Raw genomic sequence first — 22,581 nt, forward strand, 5'->3', positions numbered from 1 at the left:
AAGTTTCCACAGGTCATGAAGGCCCCACCCAAGTTTCAACCCAGGTACTTAGATCCGATGGCCAATGCTGCTTCCACTGGACCACACCTGTTTCCACATTTGTCAAATCTATGGAAATGTGTGCTAAGGAAGAAAATACTCTTAGCCCTGGCATTGTGATGCTTCCTTTCTCTGGAGTGGAAAGCCTTGGCGGGGAAACGAGCTCAGATAGCAGATTGCTCAAATGTCATGGAAGGTCTGGTCGGAGAGCTAATCAGAACAATTTGAATGTGCGGCTAAGCAAGGACACTCCTTCCTGGATCACGCGTTGCTTTGATGGCAATACTTTATAAGAACCATTCCCTTACAACAAAACTGTCAAATCCAGCAACCACAGGCCAGAAACATCCCTGCGGAACCCCGCCAAGCTGCTTTCTGATGTACTGTACACACAAATACCAATATTCCCCAGATGTTCTCCATGTAAAACATTTGGTTTGAGACACTGCTCTTCTTTCCCAAAAACTTTTACATTTGTTTAATGGACTCATACAGTTCAGCTAAAATATCCTGGAGCAGACATCTGAAGCCAGCCCAGCTCTAATGTGAGCATCCCATCTGTGGAAAAGACGAACAAGTAAATAAGACCGTCCTTCCCAAGATTTATGCTCCTTGCATCTTTAAGCAGGTCATAAAATGTAAGCTATGTAAGGATAATAATGCAAGTTTGCTTTCAAGTGTGTTTCTGAGTCCATCTCAGTATTAATCTAAGACCGATGTTCCAACAGAGACTGGGTCTCGCATGCTAACGAGGGGACTAAATTCTACTTCTTACTCCCTCAAAAAAGAAGTCTAAAAATCTGTCACCTGAGCAACATAGATGATTGAGATAAAGGTAGGTTTTTTTCCTGGTTTTAATTATCCAAATATAGCAATAGCTTCTTTATGCCAAAACCACTATCCCTTAACCTGTAGTGTAAAACACAAGTAAGAGGTAGCAAAATAGGAAATGCACTTGACCTTGAGTCAAGAGACCCAGTTCAGCCACATCCTAACTGAGTGACCCCAACCAGCCCTATTTACCCCAAGGCAGTTCATCCTGTTACCCAGAAAACACAACTTCATGCCTGGAGTGCTATTCAGCCCTGAAGACTTTGGGGAAGGGAAATAAGCCCTTAGAAACACCACTCAAAGAAATGCCATGGATTCCATGCACAGAGCCCCTGCAGATGGTCACCCATAGCTTTCCCACTAACACAATTACAAGGAAAGCTTAGCCACAGAAAATCTGTAGGGAAGCTGGAAAAAATGGTATTAGAAAGCTGAGAGACACAGCCTCACTGACAGAAGCAAGACATGACAACTCACTTTCCCCTTAATCTTTAACTTTTCTGTATCTGGTGAGTTTTCAGTATTGAGCATGCACTATTTTCGCTAAGGGAAAAGAAGAATTTTATTTTTTAAAAAGGTCGCAAAGAGGAATGAAAGTTAATGAGGGAGATGACAGATACAAACTATAAATAGTAGACATGAGAACTCCAAAACACAGTACAGAGGACCATCGAGGAGAATTTTCTCAAACTCATCAAGAAAAGGTTTTAATTACCTTCAAGGAGCTTTGTTTTAAGAAGCCAAGAAAGTGTACATCCTGATGAGAAAGATTTCCTAAAGAAATGCCTGCAATGTTTAAGAGGATTGGCTCTTAAATGGGTGAGCTTCAATTGTCTGGAAAAAATATATATTTAGAGCACTCTATTATAACTTATTAGTATTTCCACTTAACCAAAGCATCCAATTAACCAGTGTTCTCCACTCCCTTGACTGAGGCTCATGGCAGGCTGAACACTAGGGGCTGCTGGGCTACTCTCTGCTCTTCTCACAGCGGTCCACACAATGAGCCAACTACCCACCCTCATCTCAGCCAAGTCTACAGCTTCCAGTATGGAAGTCTCTACAGACCATGGCCTCCAACACGACCAGAAACTTACAGCAACACTGCAACTGGCCCTCTGCTAAGGATAAGAAGTCCAATTTCAGACTTAGATTTGCCCTCATCATTGCCAAGAAAAGGCAAAGTGATATGAGATGGCATACAGAAAATGCCCAATATTGTGCCCAACATCCAGCATATGCTCCAAAAACACTGGCTGTTCTTATCATCTTTATTAGTATAATAATAACAAATAGACCTTATGCAGAGGTGTGTGCAAATACAAACATCACAATGAGAACTTCAAAATCTGAGACTCAGAGAATAATGTCGGGGGCAAAGTGAGAAGGGGGCTGGGAGAAAATGAGCAGCTGTCGTCTCTTCTGAGAAGCCATTTCAGGTCACCACACTAACAGAAGTCTCTCCAAATGTACTTCTGTAGCCCCCAGGGAATTGATTTCACAGGATGGAATTATTTCCCTGAAATAAACAGACAGTCAAAGGTCACTACAACTGGGGCCTAAAAGAAAACAAGCCAGCTGCCGATTTACAGGCAGCCTATGATGCAAGATAGCAAGAGGTCTCGGCCCAGGTCCAGTGCAATGGCTTCGGACACACCAGTCCCACAGGGGCGAGGATGGAGGAGGGTCTCACCTTCCTGTGAGCAAGGTTCCAGCTTGACCAGGCATGGATGGGGACACCTTCAGGAGAGCAGACCCTTAAACCTCTGCTGTCAGCATGCTCTAACCAGTGGCCCTCAGCCCTAGCAGTGCATTACAGTGACCTACGGGTCTGTTTAAAAATACTGATACCCGGGTGCCTTCCCCAGACAGCCTCCTTCGGTTAGCCTGGGGAAAAGTCCAGACGTCAGTGTTTTGAAAAGATCCCAGGTGATTCTCATGCTCAGCCGGGCCTGAGAACTAGTAGCCGCATAGTGGAAAGAACCCACAGTGGGGTCAGGTAGACCCGAGTTTTTAACTCCAATGCTCTCTTGCTTTCTTGAGCAGATCAGCCACTCTGTCTGAGCATCGGTTTCTTTTAACCCTAAAGTGAGGACGATCATCACTCCCCATCACAGTGTTGCTGTGAAGACTGTACAAGATAACATATGTAAACTGCCTCATCTAGTGTACCTCGCAGAAGGCACACACAAGGTGGTTTCTAAATGTTAACCCCTCCTCATTTCACGCTTCTCTTTTCAAGGTATTCCCATGTGGGATAGGAGTTCTAAGCAGCTCTCAGTTCTAAGGGGTCTCTTGCCTTTCTAAGTGGTTCAAAAAGGGTGGGAGGCTGGGCGTGGTAGCCCACACCTGTAATCTCAGCACTTTGGGAAGCCCAGACCAGCAGATCACTTGAGGTCAGGCATTCAAGACCAGCCTGGCCAACATGGCAAAACCCCATCTCTACTAAAAATACAAAAATTAGCCGGGCATGGTGGCAGGTGCCTGTAATCCCAGCTACTTGAGTGGCTGAGGCACTGGAATCATTTGAACCTGGGAGGCAGAGGTTACGGTGAGCCGAGATTTTCCACTGCATTCCAGCCTGGGGTACAGAGCGAGACCCTGTCTTGGAGAAGAAAAGGGGGGGTGGGGAGGGAGGTACATCCTTCCTGAAAAGCAGGTATGAACGAAACTGCTGACAGAATGGGTTGGTGGATCCCTACACACACATACACACACACACACACACACACACACACACACACCCCTATTGGGTGAAACAGCAAAACTATGTAAAACCTGAGTCATAAGCAGCAAAAGTGAGGAAAACCCAATCTTAAAGATTTGCTTTGCTTTTCCCGTCTAGAAGAAAATCTATCTTGTGTGTGACGCTTTCTCAGAAACTCTTTGCCTGTGCTTCTGCCTCCTCCATCAGACCAGGTGAAGTCTTATGCCTGGGTGTACGACACAGGGCTGGTGCACAGTAGGCCCAAGGGAATGTCCATTGAATAGTTAAGCTCCTTGGGGGCAGAGGTGGACATTTGTAGACCAACAGTGCTCATAACATCCACACGTGGTAATCCCCTAAACAGGCATTTCATAAGTATGCCGGAACTTTGATTCCAAGCAACTAGCAGAAAAGGATAAAAAGCACACTGGGCATTCAGGAGGCAGCTGCCCCAAGTCCAGTGGCCACGAGCAACAGTATCACAGCAGTTCAGGATTTTCAGATCTTACAAGGAGTATAAACATGGGCAAGTGACTTAATTTTCTGTGCCTGTTTATCCACCTGAAAAATGGGGATGATAATGGTGTTCACCTCTTAGGGTTACCATGGGGATGAATTCAGGTCAGTGACTGACATGCTTAGACTACTGCCTGGCACGTAATTGCTGCTATGTAATTGTTTGCCATTATTATTACTCCATGATTGGATAACAAGAAAGAGACCTCAAGTTTCAGGTCCAAAAAGGAGCCCTCCATTTATCACAAGAGAAGGTATAGACTACGGAAAATGGTGTGGTGTATCCCCAAATGAATACAGCAACTAGCTTCCCGTTGTCCAGAGCTGTATTCTCAAAATAACACATGGACTTCCCCCATCACATTCACTTGAGTTGCTTCGTTAAAATGCAGAAGATACTCAGGTGTCCCTAAGTCCCACCCCAACCCTGTTGAATCAGAATCAGACTCTCTGAGGTCAGTGACAAGGATGGTATATTTTAACAGGTGCACCTAGGAGATTCCCATATCCCTGAAAATTTAAGAGCCACTGGATTGAATAAGCTCCTTACCTAAAGGATCTATGTCTGTTTGCTCATCACTATATACCCAGAGCCTCGCATAGCACCCAGCCTGTAGTCCATGCTCGACAAATATCAGATGAATCCACTCCATGGTTTCAACTCTAGAAGTATGTGTTCCATTTGTTTGCAGGCCCATTATGTGTTAGGCTCATGCAAAGCAATGCTGATTCAGGCAATTTCATTCATTCTAAAAATCATTACTGGGTGCTTAGTGCATACCAGAAACTGTTCTAGACACTGGAGATACAACAAATGTGATGAACGAGGTTGCTCAGAAATATAACACTTTATAGACCATAATGCGTGCTATGGAGCTAATAAAGCAAGGTAAGGGGCCAAGTGTGTGCCACGTCCTCATTCAACCCAGTGTCTAGAGCAGCACTAGTCCTGCCCAGCAGAACGTTCTATGATAATGGAAATGATATATTCTGCAACATCCCATGATAGCCACTAGCCACATGGGGCTACTGGGCACTTAAAATGTGGCTGGTGCCACTGAGGAACTGAATGTTTTATTTAATTTAATTATAATTAATTTTAACTTTAATAGCCATATGTGCCCCTATCAGACAGTGTATGTCAAGAGGCAAAGAGGCAGATATGTGAGCTGGAAATTACAACACAAGGCAATATGAGCTATAAGGAGGGAAGACAGAGCACCATGTGCTATATCAAATGCCTCTCACCCAATTACCAGATGCCCTAATGTTCTCTGGCTCTGGGAATTGAAAGAACAAGGTCAGGTACGAGGCATTGTGCTTGGGCTGGAATTTTTACAGCCCATGAGCAGTTGAAAATGGTATGCAGCCCAGCCAAGCCCCAGAGACTGCAGCTCAGGATCACCCCATCATCTGCAAAGCCAGGCCACAGCTGCCAAAGAGATCTCTTTCCTCCCCGTCATTCTGCTGATGGTCATTTTGTCCTTGGCTACAACGTCCCACTGGGCCCGAGACACTGCAAGGATTTTATGAGATTTCTTCGCTTCAAGCATAAGCACGATTACAAGCCTCCTAAATTCCACCGGAAAATTGGTGGCTAATCCAAACATTTCATAAAATTAGAACTCACTGTGGGGCTGAATGGAATTCAGACTGTGCCGCCACCAGGGAAATACAAAATATTCATTATAATTTTTTCCTTCATGAGCTGTTTTAAGAAGCAAGTGCTTTTTCTGCTTGAAGCAGAGGGGTTGGGGAAAGGAAGAGTTTTGTTTTGTTTTGTTTTCTCTGCGGTTTGCAAAAGCATCACCAGATGAAAAGTAAGGAATCCTGCCTGACTCCCCAGTCCCTCAACTAGCAGGAATAATAACAAACCATCCCAATATTAACTGTTCTTGCCTTTATAAAGGCAGTGTTTTTCCTGGAAAATGGGATTTTTTTTCCTGGAAAATTGGATTTTTGCTCCTTAATTTTTTTCTTAGGCTTCAGCCCTAGAATTTTTATATCCTGAGATCTCATTAGCAGAGGAGATACTGCAATCATTCATGCATGTGTATCAGCAATATTTACTTGCCAAGCACTGTTCTAGGCACTTGGGGTACATCAGTAGGCAAAACTGATGAAAACCCCTGGCCTGTGGAGCTTGCCTTTTAGTAGAGGAAGACAAACAGAAGAGAATCCAGCAACTGCCACTTTGAAACAATTTTGGCACAAGGCATGAAGATTCATAAAATGCAGTTTCTAGAAGGGGCTTGAATGTTAAGCTGCAAGGAAGGGAGCAGAAACGTCGTCTGTCTCACCATGGCTGTCTCCCTACCATCTAGAGTGGTATCTCACACAGAGAACATAATCAATAAATATCTGTTAAATAGCCGGGTGTGGTGGTTCATGACCATAACCCCAGCACATTAGGAGGCTGAGGCAGATGGATCACCTGAGGTTAGGAGTTCAAGACCAGCCTGTGCCCCGTCTCTACTAAAAAATACAAAAGTCAGCTAGGTGTGGTGGTGCATGCCTGTAGTCCCAGCTACTCAGGAGGCTGAGGCAGGAGAATCACTTGAACACGGGAGGTGGAGGTTGCAATGAGCCAAGATCACACTACTGCACTCCCGCCTGGGCAACAGAGCCAGACTCCATCTCAATAAATAAATAAATAAATAAATACATAAATAAATAAATATATAAATAAATATCTGTTGAATGGATAATAAATTCTGAAACAAAAATCTGGCCCACAGCGTTCATCTTACAGATAAGTTAGCTGAAGCCATGGAGGGGCATGTCTTGCCCAAGGTCACACAGCTTAAATTGTGGCAGTGATGGAACCAGCAGTCAAGTCGCCCAGCGTACCCAGACTTATAACACTCCATAGCCATTCGACAAATATTTATTGCATTCTGACTGCGTGCCAGGCACTGAAACTAGGCACGGGGAGGAAATAAATGAGTAAGACATAGAGCGACTGGGATCATGAAATTAAGTTCCTCATACTGCTATTTTCTCAAGCACGGAGGCAACTTCTCTGTGCTTTAAGTCCGGCTCCAACAGCGGTTGTAATTGCGAACGCTGAAGTCAGACGGTACAGCCCTACATCCTGTGATCCCGGCTCTGTGACTTTGGGCAAGCGGTTGGACTTCCTCTAAGCCTCTGCTTCCCCATCTACAAAATGAATGTGATCATAATACAGGTTTGAAGGTGAAAAAGCAGGAAATAGTTAGAATAGTGCCTGGTGCACACTGATCCCTCAATGATTCCTGCTATTAGGGTTGTTAGGGGAAGGATGCTCCCTCTGCCCTGGACCTTCCTGCACAACCAAATAAGTGGAGACTTCCACTTCACTCTTCTCCTCTCTAGGATCTCTACTACCCGCTTCACGCCCACACACTCATTCGCTTCCTCCCTCAGTATTCCATTTGGTCTTGCCTGAAAAACAGATACCCACACACCATGAGGAAGATGCAAAATGAGGTTCTCCTCAGGGCAGCAAGCACATCACTGCCCTGTCTTTCCAGGCAAACATGTTCACAGCTGGGCTTTGAGCTCACCAGAGAAACAGACCATTAGCCTCCTCCCTGCATGGCTTCTGCTAATAAAAGAAAGCGTTCACTTTCAAATCTACTAAGAATCACACAAGGTAATTATCTTGCCTCAAGGACCACTGAGAGCTTCTAAGGTTTGCTGGTATCTGTCTTAATTGATACTGAGAAAGCCCAGGCTGCCTAACGGATGTGTTTGATAGAAAGTAATAAAATTCTGAGAGATTAAAGAAGAAAAAAAATACAACAAGAAATCAGTCTCCCTAAAAGGACCAGCAAGGAGGGATAAATGTGGACCACAAAGACTGAGGATCTTCAAATGTCAGGGTTAGATGTACACTCTAGAAGCAAGAGGTGGGTGAACTCATTGGGGCAATAGCTTACTCTCTGTTGCCTCCCCCTGTGCCTAGCACAGTGCTATTCAAATAAATATTTTTAAACCAGCTACTTGAGAGAGGCAGAAGGGAACACCTGCCACAAGAAAAAATGACAGTTATTTCTACTCTTTCTTGGGAAGCAGTCTAGGCTCATAATTTCAAGCTCACACAGACATGGGTTGCCTTCCTGCCACCATCCCCAAATTACAAACAGTGGGGCCCTGGGCCTCAGTTACCTCTGGGCAAAGTCAGGTGACAGCATCTATCTCATAGAATGGTTCTAAGAGTTCAGCGAGATGACACAGGCAATGCACTCAGCACAGGGCCTGGCAAATAAAGTGCTCAGTAAAGGTTAGCTTTATTTGTTCATCATCAAGGATGAAAGAGTAGTAAACATGAGTCAAGTCTTCCCTTTAAGTGAGACTGCGAAAACATCCCTTCCCCTGGGGACAGGGCTCTCTTAAGTCTTTTCCTCATCCCTGGAATCTTGCCTCTAGCCTACCTGTCACCCAGGATCAAGAAGCCAAGCTCTCCTGCGTGCTCAATGTGCCCAATCACTGCTAGAGCCTTGGGAAGACTAAGTGGTGTCCCCAGAGAGAGCCTGAGAGCAGAGGCAGCCACGAGCCTCTGGCCTCACTGGGACCAAAAGCAAAGCCCCTTTAAAGTCTAAACATTTAAGGAATGAGCAAAGATTCTTCTGAGCAGACCAGCAGAACATGAGCTTACCCTCCTCTGAATCACAAAACACAACAAATAACACTGCTTGACAACTGGCTTCACGTCAGGCACTGTTCTCAGCATGTGTGTGGCCCATGAGTCCTTGTGACGACCTAGGAGTTCAGTTCTATTACCAGCCCATTTTACAGATGACAAAACTGAGAGGTTCTTTGGGGATGAGCACTTTCTTTTTTTTTTTTTTCCTTTTCTTTTATTTGAGACAACTTCTCGCTCAGGCTGGAGTGCAGTGGTATGATCATAGATTACTATGGCCTCCAACTCCTGGGCTCAAGCAATCCTCCCATCTTGGCCCCCCAGGTAGCCAGGACTACAGGTGCAGGCCACCATGCCTGGCTAACTTTTTAATATTTTCATAGAGACAGAGGAGTCTCACTGTGTTGACCAGGCTGGTCTACAGCTCCTGGCCTCAAGCGAACCTCCTGCCTTGGCCTCCCAAAGTGTAGGATTATAGGCAGGAGCAACCACACCCAGCATGGGTGAACATTTTCTGTCTCACATAGAGTCTAGTTCAGAAGCCACCTCATACACATGTTTAAGAAAGCCCTGGCTGCCTTGAGCTGAACAGAATGCATTCATATCCCACAGAACCAGAGAGCAGGGATGGGGAGCAGACCTCCCTAAACGCAGGCTGACAATCTACATAGCGAGACTCTCCGTGCACTTGCAAAGTGGGTATGAGAACTGAAGATACTTCCGCTTTCCCCAGCAAGGAGTCCTTCTGCCAAAAAACAAGCAATAGGAAATGAAGGCTTTCAGTGAATCCTAGGATTCTCTTCCTGTGAGCTGGAAGGAACCCTTAAGGACATTTTTGTCTCAGCCCCTCAATTTACAAGTGAAGCAAGTGTGCTCGACAAAGCGGCACCTACTGTGTGCAATGCCCCGTGCCCAGGCTGCTGCAGGGACAGACATGGCCAAGACCCCATCTTGCCTTTCCAAAGAGTCCTCCTTCCAAAACTTAGATTTACAGACCATTCACTGTTGGCAACACACTTTTCTAAGAACTCGACATACAATTTGTTAACCCTGCAACTCCCATTTCACAGATAAAGAAATCGAGTCACAGCTGACTATCTCAAGGTTACACAGGAGGTTCATGTTCTTTCAAATCCAGGAAGCCTAGCTCTAGATTCTCTCTTTCCTTCTTCTTCTCCAGATTCTCTCTTTTCTTCTTCTTCTTCTTGTTTTAATTTAATTTTATTTTTTTATTTTTTTATGCGGAGACTCATTCTGTCGCCTAGGCTGGAGTGCAGTGGTGTGATCTCGGCTCATTGCAACCTCTGCCTCCCAGGTTCAAGCGATTCTCCTGCCTCAGCCTACTGAGTAGTTGGGATTATAGGTGTGCGCCACTGTGCCTGGCTAATTTTGTATTTTTAGTAGAGACGGGGTTTCGCCATGTTGGTCAAACTGGTATCAAACTCCTGACCTCAACTAATCCACCCACCTCGGCCTCTCAAAGTGCTGGGATTACAGGAATGAGCCACCACGCCCGCTTCCCTTTTCAATGTGTAGATTGGATGGTCCACTTCCCTTCCATGATCCTGCAGAAGACTGGGATAGGAGTGACCTTTGGCAGTTGAGGTGAACCGCACGTGAGCTGAGCCTAGTTCATAGTGAAATTGCAGCAGCCAGCAAGGCTTCGTTTGAACCTGCTGCAATCAAGCATCTTTGTGGCCCTTGAGCCACATGAATAATGGGAGCCTGACACAGACAGAAGTGAATGGGGTCCCGCTGGAGATACTAAGAGAAGCAGCGGCTACCTTTTTTAAACAGGGAAATTGCCCTTCAGCCAAATAGATGAAAGTTGAGCCCTAAGCCATTCACCATTCCCCGCCCTTCCAAGGAAGGAGCTAACACCTACCACAGCCTCCTCTTAACGCCTTCCCCCTGGAAATCTCAATATCTCTAATGAAAGTAAGCGAAGTGGAATTCTTTTCTCAAATTTAAAAGGCAAATCATGATGGTGTTTTTTCAAGACATACATTAACTCTACACCCCAGCCGGTTTACCATTCTTAAAGTACTTGATTTACAACCCAGAAAGAAATGTTTTGAAAACCTTGCAGACGCATTTTGCATCTAAACCTTGCAGGCTCTGCAGAGCTGATTACCCGGGCTTCTCAGATGGAGGGCTGGACTCTCCGAAGGAAGCCGGGCCAGTGTGGGAGTAGCCCAAGGAGGCTGCTGAGCTCTGAAAAACTGCCCACCTGGAGCAGCCTCCAAGGGTGGGAAACGGGTTTGGGATGGGCTTGAGCCGCCTCTCCAGCTATGGTGCAGAGCTGTCACTGAGAAGCACCCGGCAATGCTGTGCACACAATGCAAGGGGAGGCATGATCCAGAGAAGGAGGAGGATGGAGCCCCAGGGCCTTCCCTGATGACTCCCGCCTTCACAGAACTCTCCCTTCTCAGGACTGCTGGTGCTTCTTCCTGCAATTGTTCATTGGATCATTCATTCATTCTTACTGAGCACCCACTAGATGCGTAGCACTGGGCTACAGGCTGGGCTGCAGTGACGAGTGAGACAGACAGCAGCCCGGCTGCCTTTCTAATAGATAAGGAAGAATGGAGCCTACAAATAGTCCAACACACACTCTCCATGGGCTCAGAAGGACACAAGACACAGGGCTGAAACAAAGGAGTAAGGAAGTGGTGGTCTGAAGACCCAAGCAGGAGCCTCGAAGGACATGGTAAATTCAGACTTTGGTTCCCATGCAACCCATGGGAGGATTTTAAGCATGAAGAGCCATGAGCCAAGATAAGAAGGTCACTGGGTACTCCACCCTAGCACTTCTCCCTGAAACAGTAATATTAGCTCTAGTTTTCAAGAACTTACTATGCACCAGGCTCTGTGCTGGAAGCTTCCAAATCCTATTTCTGATGGCAATCTCACTTGGTAGGATATTTCGAACTTGGTAGGATATTTCATAGCTGCATTTTCCAGATGAGTAAACAGAAGCCAGAGAAAATGAGCAGATTACCTGGGACCATCTAGCTCCCGGGTAGCAGGACAGAATTTGAACCCAAGTCTGTCTGATTTGACAGCTGGGATTTCTTCTTCCACATCTCATTCCTTTTTTTTTCTTTCTTTTTTTTTTTTTTTTTTTTTTGAGATGGAGTCTGCCTCTGTCACCCAAACTGGAGTGTAGTGGCACAATCTTGACTCACTGTAACCTCTGCCTCACAGGTGCAAGCGATTCTCCTGCCTCAGCCTCCTGAGTAGCTGGGATTGCAGGCATGCGCCACCATGTCTGGTTAATATTTATACTTTTAGTAGAGATGGGGTTTCACCATGTTGGTCAGGCTGGTCTCAAACTCCTGACCTCCGGTGATCCACCCGCCTCGGCCTCCCCAAGTCCTGGGATTGCAGGTGTGAACCACCGCACCCAGCCTCGACACCTCATTTCTATACTCAGATTATTGCATTGTTCTCAGATTATTCCAGATGTCTGAATCTAATAGCCCCAACTAAATTCTAGGTATCTCAGTGGCAGGACTTGTAATATCCTCCTCTGAAAGTCCCTATGGTGCTGGACACATTGTGAAGCACGTATTAAATACATCTATCTGGTTTACTGCTAGATGGAAAAGAAGAGCAGGTATGTTGAGCCCTAATGTGGGGATGTTATATCTTTTTTATGGGGAAGCTTCAGCCACAGAGTATTGACAAGTTGTAGCTAAGACGAAGAAGAAAGCAAGCTACCACCGGCTGCCAAGCAGGGATGTGCAGATCATACACGTACAAGGCACCAGCCAATGCACAGGTGAATGGGCCCCAGCCCACGTCGTTCTCACAGAGCCACTAGTCAGAGAGGCGCTGCTTCTGGCCAGGACAGAAGCCTTTTCATATGTATCCACCTAGAGGAGGCCTTTTTTTAATTAGCGTCAAGGTGCCTTGTAGAGTAGCAATGGCCCTGGTTGCATCTATTGTGCACCTACTGCGTGCCAGGAACCAGGCAAAAGGCTTAGCGATGTCACCTCGGCGCTTCCTCTCAACAATCCATAAAAGAAGAACTATCGTGAGCCATAGCAAAGAATCCAGAGGTTAAAAATTAGTAACTAGCCCAAGGTCACACAGCTATCAAGGGGTGGGCTGGCATACGGACAGAGGCAGCCTGGCCCTGGGGCTCTCTATGTTGACCATGGTTGGCAGGATATTGTCTTCGCTTTTTTCACAAAATGAGTGTGAGATTTCTGTGGAACCAGAGGTTGGAATCTCAGAGGCCTGAGAGATACAGGCTTCCACCCCTTTCCCACTCTCCACCCTGTGCCCTCCTTTTTTAAGTTATTACCAGCTTTATTGAGATGTAATTCACATATCATACAATTCGCCCGTTTAAAGTGCACAATTCAGGGTTTTTTAGTATATTCAGAGTGGTGCAACCATCATCACAATTTTAGAACATTTTCAGCATCCCCCAAAAAACTCCATACCCATTAGCAGCTAGTCCCCATTTACTCCCAGCCCCACCCCCAGGCCCACTCATCTACACTCTGTCTCTACCGATCTGTCTCTTGTGGACATTACATACAAATGGAATCTGTGGCCTTTTGTGTCTGGCTTCTTTCACTGAGCATAATGTTTTCAAGGCTCATCCACACTGTCGCATGTATTAAGTACTTCATTTCTTTTTACTGCTGAATAACAGTCCAAAAATATTCCATAAATAAAATTATGGAATAGATCATAAATAATATTCCACAAATGAAATGGATGTGCCACATTTTATTTATCCATTCATCAGTTCCTTCCACTTCGGGGCTTTTATTAATAATAATGCTCTGTGGACATTTGTGTATAAGTTTCTGTGTGGACATATGTTTGCATTTCTCCTGGGTAAACCTAGAAGTGGAACTGCCCAGCCCTGGTTTTCACATGCAGTTAAAAGTTTACCGAAGAGTTTCACTGTAAAGCCAACATCTGGCTGCTCCTGGGCTGTTTCCAGGGAATTTTATCAATTCAGCCAGACTCCATTCACGGTGGGTCATCTGGCCCGGCCCCTCCTACTCTGAGGCCTGGGATCCTCTCATTCCTGTACTCTACAATGTCGTCTGGGCCAGTATGATGATAAATGCATTCTGCTTTAAAGCAGATACTTCACAAATCATAACTTACAGATGCTCCAGGACTTTCATGTGGGAAAGACAAATGAGACTTCTGCTGTCTGACTCTGGAGCCACTGAGGACAGGAAGCCACAGCCAGAAACCTGACAAACCCTGGATATACGTCTCTCCCTAACAAATGCATGTGCAAACGTAACAGAAGGGGAATTCGTGCAGAGAAGGGTCTGCCTGTCTTTTCAGACTTTGCTCTGTAACCTGCCATTCATTTCCAACCATTGTCTTTCCTTACCTACAAATCTGAAGTTCCTTGAGGTCTGGAAAGATAACGTACAACTTCTACGCCTCCCAAGATATTCTCTCGCTCAATGTATTCACTTCAATTCCATCCTACAAGCCTCTGTTGAGGACCTACTATGTGCTTGGCACCATGCGAGGCATTGACAAGTAGCTATGCAGGATGGATTCAAGACACACGGGACACAGTGACACACAAGATACCTTGACTCAAACCCTTATCTCCTGCTGCTTCCCAGGAGGAAGCAAGATCAACACATACTAGCATGGTGTGGGGGCATTTTTGTCTGCAGGCAGGGAAGTGAACCAGCTTACCCCTCAAAGCCCCCTAGGGACTCCAGGGTCTGAGGCTGCTTGGGAAACAAAGAACTCTGTGTGTGTCCAGGTGAAGAGCTCCCTGACCCGATTCATTAAAACAAACTCCTCGAGGTCCAACAAACAGACCAAAAAACAGACGGCTCACCAGAAGCAGGCAAATCTCATCTCCCTAACTTGGCTCTGATTCTTATCTTCCCAACTCAACTCTTGCAAAAACTCCCTGCTCCAAGCCAGCACACCAAACTGATGGGCTCAAGGCCCACTGTGATCAGAACCCAGCTCAGACACCTCTAGAGGGGGAGTTAAGGTCAAGGTCTCTGCATTCACATTGCCTGGGTCCAGGCCTGGCTCTGCTGCTGCCTGTGACCTTGAGCAAGCTAGTTAACCTCTCTGGGACTTCAGGTTCTTCATCTGGAAAATGGGATGATAGCAGAATTGTTATGAGGATTAAATCAGTTAACATGCACCTAGCATGTTATAAGCACTCAAGAAGTATTAGTTGCTATTATTTGCATTAGCATCAATTATTATCATTACCCCCATCCTACCTTACCAATCTTGCCCTCCCATTGTGTCCCAGCACAAACCTTGCATTCCAAATCACCTGGAATATTCACCTTCCCCCAAACACAAGTGAATGAATGCCTTGGAAAGCCTCGCATTTCAATCATCTGAAACCCAAATCAACGGTTATTTTCAATAGCACTTGTCCTCCCATTAGCCGAAGAACACTTTCTAATCCCACAGTATGCCCTGGCCCCTCCTCTAGATCCCCTTCCGGAAGGGTGGGGGATCACCCCATGGCTGCTCTTCTGGCATCATTAGCAAAGAACCACACCCAAATCCAGAGGTCACCAGCTGTGCAACATTAAGGAAGGTTCTCAATTCCTCTAGCAGCAATGGGTTTCCAAACAAACTCGTTTGGAAACTGGTCAGACACCATCCAGCTGTCTGACCCTTGACAAGTTACCTCACCTCCCTATGTGTCATTTTCCCCATCTGTAAAATGGGTCTCACTACTTTACACCTCACAGGGTGGCTGTGAAGGTTAAGTGAGGGAAAATGTCCCTAAAGCACTTAGCGCAGTGCGAGGTACCACAAGCTCTCAAAATATCAACTGGTAGTAAATCATGGTAGCAGCAGAAATATGATTCTGTCCAGGATCAAACTCAGTTTGATGAGCTAAGCTTCAGTGAGCTGTCATCCAGCTTGAAAATCACCTGAAACAATCGAATCCTCTATGGAAGAGTTACTCATGCCTAGTAACTACTTCCGCCTTCTTTTTCACCAGGCTGGAAGCTCCCTGGGTCTTACTCATTTCTATGTCTCAGTGTTTAACATGGTGAGTAGCATATGGCAGATGGTAATAAATCTTCGTTGAACTGAACAGAATTAGTTCAATGTTTAAGTACATTTCATCTTTGCTACTAGATTATAAGTTCTTTAAGAGTGAGGCCCATATCTTTCTCCAGTAAAGATTTATTAAATGAGTGATAGAAAAATACCAAACCAAGAATCAGGTTTCTAAGATCAAGCTCAGTCATTCAACAGCTGTGCAACCTCGACAAAGTCACTTAACACTTCCGCTCCTTATTGGTCCCGCCTCGAAGATGAGAAGTTTGAACCACATGTTTGCCATGGTCCCTTACATTCTAAAACTGGATTTGGGCCTTAGCTACAACATGGCACTTCTGCCACCATGCATGTGACGTCAACACACACTCTGGCTTGGCAGGCCAGCTTGCTAATTTACCTCCCTGATTTGCAGTTTTCCAGAAGGAGGCTATGAATAGCTTTGGGCCAGTGCTTAAAACACTCATCTTTGGTCAAAACACTTGGCTTGCTAGGTGAGGATGCCCCATCACCCAAGCTAATGCTCTAGTGGCCAGGGGCAGCAGGGCAGACTGTGGGGGAGGGGCACACACTGACCACCAGTCCTGCCACTCCCATCCCAGACTCCCTGCCAGGGACCCTGCCTCCAGCTCACACCACACCACCTACTGCTCACTAGAGACAACCTGGGACAGGGAGGAAGTTGAACTTGGCCCCTTGACATAGAGGTGATCACAGGACATAAAATTGTGTGGTTTTGGTTTTTTTTTTTTTCTTTCTTTCTTTTTTTTGCAGTGCTTTGTGTGGCCTGCAGGTCCAGGGAGCTTAGCTCAAAGAAAATGCATGCTGAATTATGACACAGAGGCTCACCCGACAGGCCTGCCCAAAACTGTATCAAAACAAAAGTTGTGCAATAAACAAGGCCCAAATTCAAGACTTGAGAAATGCATTCAGATCCTATCTGAATCTGGCTAATTATCTCACCTTCCTATGGACACACCTCCCTAATTAATTTGGTATTTATTTTATTACTCTGAAAAGTTGATTATTTCTTCTATCTCTCTCTGCATGATACAATGCATTGTGTCTCTCTCATGGTCTTAAAATCTAATGAAAGCCTAAAACGAGATGAGAAAAAAAAAATCTGCTCAAAGGAGGAACTAAATCGATTAATGTCCCCTTTTGAGGTTTTATATAGATCACTGTATTCAGTTCTCACAAGTCCATGAAGTTGGTACTCTTAGTAGCTCGTTTTACCGATGAAGAAGCTGAGGTTTCAAAAAGTCGCATAGCTTGCCAAAAGACACAAAGCTAGTAGGGGATAGATCAAGGATTTGAATGTAAGCCAGGGCTCTTAGCCTTTCTGCAAGAGTGCCTCATTTTTGAGCTTGTTCATCTCTGGAACAAGCCACTCTGAGTCCTGGTCTCACGGACATGCTTTAGCAGAGGCCGCAAGACTGCAGGAGGATGCCTGCACGGTGCACAGGGTCGCACCAGCTGACTCCAAGCATCTCATTCTGCACTTTTCTTCAGAACTGCCTTTCGCGGCACATAGAAAATGATGCTGTGTTGTGTTGTGTTTTATTCGGAAGGTCCTTCCAGGTATGCAATTAAAAACCATCACATCCTCATTTTTTTGAAACTTCTCTCCTCTCTGAGAAGAGCCCCTGGTTTCAACAGGGATGTTGATTTCACAGCATTTCATAGAGCCCCGTACCCGGCACCTGTCTTGGGCCACTCACATTAGTAAAATATGTTAGAACCACTGCTCCTCTTGAGAGACGCTGTAAAAGGCATTGGTGCAAAAGAAAATAAAGCATCACTTCAGAATTCTACCCAAAGATCAAAAGGCTAAATTAAGATAGCGCCCTTTCAGTTCTCCTCAACTGCACCTTCAAAGCAAGTTGTGAATGTTTAGCACATCATTGGTACCAGAAGAAAACTCCAAGTTCATATTTTAGATGAAAATTTCTTGCTGCTCTTAACAGGTTCTGAGTCACCAGGCACTGTATGGGCAAGAACAACTCGTTGACCACTTTTTTGTGTGTTTGTTGTTATTTTCTGTTCAGCCAGTCACAGGAAATTTTCCACTTGACAATTCCTGTTTCTCACTTAAGTTCTTAACACCATCCGTGAGCAGTGTGCTCAGCAGGGGAGGACAGGGGACCAAGGAGGACTTCCCTTCCCCAAACCTCAGTTTTCCCATCTGTTTTATGCAAGGTTTTCACCCAGGGATCTGGCTAACATTCTATAAGCTTAGCTATCAAGGAGAAAGCAGCCCCGTGAATAAATGAAGCATTTTAGAGACTGCCAGTTTCTGGGCATGGGTCTGCTGCCAGATTTAAAATCTTTACATAATTTTGGGGTAAAACTAGAGATTTAGCTGAAATTAATAGCACAATGGGAAACTGAACTAGGGCTGAACAATAACACAGCGGGACTTCAGACTTGTGGCTGGTAAAGAAGCCTCTCTCGTTCTCAGGGCGCCCCCTCGTGGCCTCTTGACTAAATCTTGACGGAATGTTCAGTTTCCGCAAACATAGAGAAAGACATCCCCCAAAAGAGAAAGGCAGACTCCTGCCTACTGATGCAAATCCCTTTCACTCTAACCTAGTCTGTGGATCAGGCAGTTCGAAGAACGCCTAAGAGGAAGTCCCAATGACGCTCAGAAAGGCGTCTGCCCTGCCTAAGACAAGGGTTCGTTCTTTAGAAGGGTCTGAGGCAGTGCCCCAGCATTTAGACTTTGGGGTCCCTTCACAGACCCCAGGCACACTCTTACCACTTCAACAACCCCTCGTAGTCTCACATTCTCAACCTGCAACTTGAACTGCGTCTGTTTTTCATTATTCTGCTTCCCACCTTCCCAGTGCGATTTCTTCAGCAGCTATTAAGACAACATGAGCAGGGATCTAAGCTTAGTTTTTGCTTATTCAACATCCAGCCTGGGGAATATCACCTCAGAAGAAAAGCATGAATGAAGTGCACATGTCCCAGCCTCTTCTTCCACAAACCTGAAAATGCCTTCATCAGAGGCCACCCCTACAACCCTCCCCTTTAACAATTTCATCCTACAAAAATGGCACCTGCCCAGAGTGAATTCTCAACTACTTGCTTGCTGTAGAATTTATTACAGAGCCAGCTTTAAAAAGAAATGTACATCTCAAATTTCCAATTAATTGATAACAGATTTTTTAAAAATAACGTTATGGGATGAAGTTATATAGACTCAAACATCGAATCTGAGAAATGGGTTGGGAGGGCATTATCCAGGTATCTAGATATTTGAGAATTTGGGGACTGAACTTTGCTGACTGGCACCCCCATTTTTTTCACAGAACTGTCTCTGCCCAAATGCAAAAGAAACATGTCAATATTAGCTGCTATTTGACAGCTCATTTTCCTTTTTTCCTGCAGTCATTTGTTGTTTATAAGCAACCCTGAGCCCTCAAAACACCCCCAAAAGTGTACACAAGGAGTCCCATAATTAGTTTCTGACTTTGGCCCTAAATCGATTAAAATACATCTGATCTGTTTCAAATCAAAGAACCATGTTAATTTTCTGCCACACACCACACAAAATATTTCTGCAACAGTCAGTCACTTTGAACCCAACTCTCTAGCCACAAGCAGTGTGGATTTCAAGGGCCTGTTCTGCAGAAGTGAAAATAACAACAAACCAAGGCTGGGACAAGGCAGACAGACCCCAAGGCACTCAAAGCACTTCTTGGAGCTGTGCAAATGGTGCCAGGACCCTGGCAGGGTGTCAGCTGTCACAAGAGCAGCGGGGCCAGACCCCTTCAGCAGTTCGGTAGCCCTGCAACCAGGAGCTGAAACGCAATTGAGCCTGCTGCAACTATGCACAGCTATCTGTGTAGCTACCCATGCCCTGGACATTTCACTCCTCCCAAAGCCACGATACAAACTGTTAGAATCCTCAGACTTGCAGTAGTCTTTATTTTTGCTCCCTAACCTTGTCTCAAAAACAGGCAGAAGTCGCCCTCCCTTGCAGCCACAGCATCATCAGGGCAATGCAGAGTCTGAGTGGGAGGATGCAGAGCAAGGGGCTGCGGGCAAATGGGTGCAAGGGGGTAGGGACACCCACAAAACACGGGACTTGAGGGGCTAGTTCCTAGCTGGGAATGTGGTTATTTGGAGAGTTGTGGAAATAAGGCATTTCAGAGCATGGTCTGAATGTGTGCCTGCGAGGGAGACCCCGGCCGTCCCAACGCTGCAAAGTGTTTGCAAATCTAAAACATTCCTTTGCTGCTGGGATTAAATTTTTTAAAACAAACCAAAAAATAAAATAAAATATGTGCAGACAGGATGTAACAAGTGTTTCAGGACAGAGACACGCCTGAGTCACGGGGTGCTGGGGAAAGAGTGAGGAGTCTGTCTCGGGGCTTCCCAATGAGCCCCCTCTCTGTCAAGAGAGCCCTAGGGCGCACAGATTCCCGCCTCGCACGCCACCGGTCCCCAGGCGCGTCCAGCCAGCTTCCCCCGCACCCTCCAGGATTGACCCACTCACCACTCGGCCCGAAAACCTCTCGGTGGCCCTCTTGACTTTGCCGTAGGTGCCTTTGCCCAGGGTCTCCTGCAGCTCGTAGCGGTGCTTCAAGTTGTGCTTGTGGTGATGCCGCTTCACCCCGTGAGGCTTCCTGGGCTCCGGGGCGGCCGCCGCCGCGGGGGCTGCAGTCGCCCCCGCCACCGCCTCTCCAGGAGAGCCCGGCGCCCCAGCCCCAAGTCGGGGCGGTCCCCCGCCACGGGCGCGGCGGCCCCTTCCATGTCCAAGCGCGGGAGGAGCCGGGCTGCAGAGGGCAACACCGGGCACAGCGCTGGGGTGTCGTGGTCCCCACTAAGGGAAGACGCGGAACGCTCAAGGTCGCCCCCGCAGCATCAGGGAGGCGGCACGATCCCGCCCGGGCTGCGGCTCGGTCACTGGCGGCAGCGGGGACTGCACATCTGGCGCCCGCGGCGCGCACGGTCCGCGCACCGCCCCCCGGCCGCGGCGAACTGTGGAGCTTCGGGCGAGGTGGTGGCGGTGGCAGGGGAGGCGGTGGTGTTTGCAGGAAGGAGGGGAGAGGGTGGCTCGGAGCGCAGGAGGGGGAGTGTTATGTGGGGCGCCGCGCCCCCCAACCCCTCCCCTGGAGGACGCGCAGACGGGGCGGGGGCGGGGACGGCGCTCGCGCTGCCCCGGGGAGGGTGAGCGAGGGGCGGTGCAGCTAGGGCTTCCCCCACCTCTCTGCAGCCACCCAGGGCCGGGGCCGCGGTGAGCTGGGAGGGGGATGGGAGCGTGTCGCGACTCGCCCTTTGTGCGGCGCGGCGTAGGCCACGGCGGCGGCGGCGGCGGCCAGGGGGGCTTTGTCCTCGCTGGGCCGGAGGGGACCGGGAAATTCCAAGCCGGGCGCCCCCTCCCCGAGCGCTCTCGGGCTCGCCAGTCGCAGCTATCGCGGGCCCTCCGCCGCCTCGGGCTCCGGCTCTGGCCGCTCGGCCTGGATTCCTGCTCGCGCCGGGGCGGCGGTTGCGGCTGACCGAGCCCCGGAACCAGGGAAGCTAGAGCGCCGCGAGTCGGGGGCCGCCGGGACCTGCTCGCCATCCGGCCAGGGGCGCCGCGGGCCCGGGCGTCCCTTCATTTTCTTGTAGGTGTCGCCGCGGCCTGGCGGCCAGAGCTGGGGGAGGGGCAGGGAGGCCTGGTGTTGGGTTACAGGCGGTGACTCACGGACCTTGCCCGCCGAGGCTGGCACCCCGCGGGGCAGAGCTGCGCCCGCCTGGGGCACCTCCGAGTCCAGGAGAATCCCAAGAGCGGCGCTTTGGCCCCGGCCCCCGCGTCCTCTCCGAAGAAAGGAGAGTCGGGGACGAGGGAGGCCGGGAGGCTGAACCCCGGGCCCGCCGTCGAACCGCCGGCCCTCCGACACCATCTGGACCCCGGAGGGGACAGCAGCCTGGAAGAGGAGGAAGGCCGGGGACGTGGAAGAGATGGGGTTCTAAAGGCGCCGGGACGGAGCTGGCTCCCCAGAGGCGCCCACCCTGCCAACGGAGGCCGCCATCGGAGGTGGGCAAACCAGGGACCTGGGGTGGACCAGGAACCCCGGCCTGCTGAGCAACTCCTTTGCTGAGCAGGAGGCGATTTGAAGGCCTCTTGCCTCCTTAGGCCTTGGAAGATTTCCTTTCACTGTAAGGGCCAGCCAGATCCTTGCGATGGTGACAGGAACGGTACCCCGCACGGTAAGGGTCCGGCAGGAAGGGCCTCCCGCCGCGGTGTGACTGTCCCCTTTTAAGAAGAGACCATGAAAAATAAGGAAGAAAGCTAGAGAAAAGAGGTCTTGGGGAATTTTTTTTTTTTTAAACAAATGGTGCAATATACCAGACTGGAGTGGGAAGAGTGAAGGCTGAAGAATGTCTGGTGTTCTGCAAATCGCATGGCGGTTCTTCTCCACCAGTGGACCTCACTGGAGCCTCCTCTGCAGCTCTCAGGTCCAGCCCTTCCTCTGAATTCCCGCCGCCTTCATTCCTGTCTACCCCTGGTCACCTTACCCCAACTCCTGCAACAGCCCGCCCTCCCCAGGAGCCTCCTCACTGCTGCCAGAGTAATGGCCTGAAACACTGCCATCATCCTCCACACATGTGTCTCTTGCTGTACTCTGACGCGTGATATTCTTACCTGTCCAAACTTTTCTTCTACTGATGTTTGACACAAACTCCCCTGCCCCTTCTTCCCTTTCCCAGGATCAGTCACAGAACACAAACACAAAGGTGCATCATGCCTATTCAATTCCTATTCTGTCCACCATCATGCCTATTCAATTCCTATTCTGCAGGGCCTCCCTGCCCCCCATCC

The 22,581-nt window shown here is 47.8% G+C and overlaps 1 protein-coding gene across 1 annotated transcript in view; it reads right to left on the bottom strand.

Annotated features, from left to right (window-relative positions):
* The window catches only part of NUAK1 (NUAK family kinase 1), a 74,451-nt gene extending 53,923 nt beyond the window's left edge, over positions 1-20,528 (bottom strand). The window contains 2 exon segments of the mRNA XM_017895336.1: positions 20,272-20,480; positions 20,483-20,528. Of these exon segments, the coding sequence (XP_017750825.1) occupies positions 20,272-20,480; positions 20,483-20,528 (255 nt within the window).
* Positions 20,529-22,581: the final 2,053 nt, after the last annotated feature.

The sequence above is a fragment of the Rhinopithecus bieti genome, unplaced genomic scaffold, assembly GCF_001698545.2.
Source record: "Rhinopithecus bieti isolate Rb0 unplaced genomic scaffold, ASM169854v2 scaffold_24306, whole genome shotgun sequence".
Classification (NCBI taxonomy): Eukaryota; Metazoa; Chordata; class Mammalia; order Primates; family Cercopithecidae; genus Rhinopithecus; species Rhinopithecus bieti.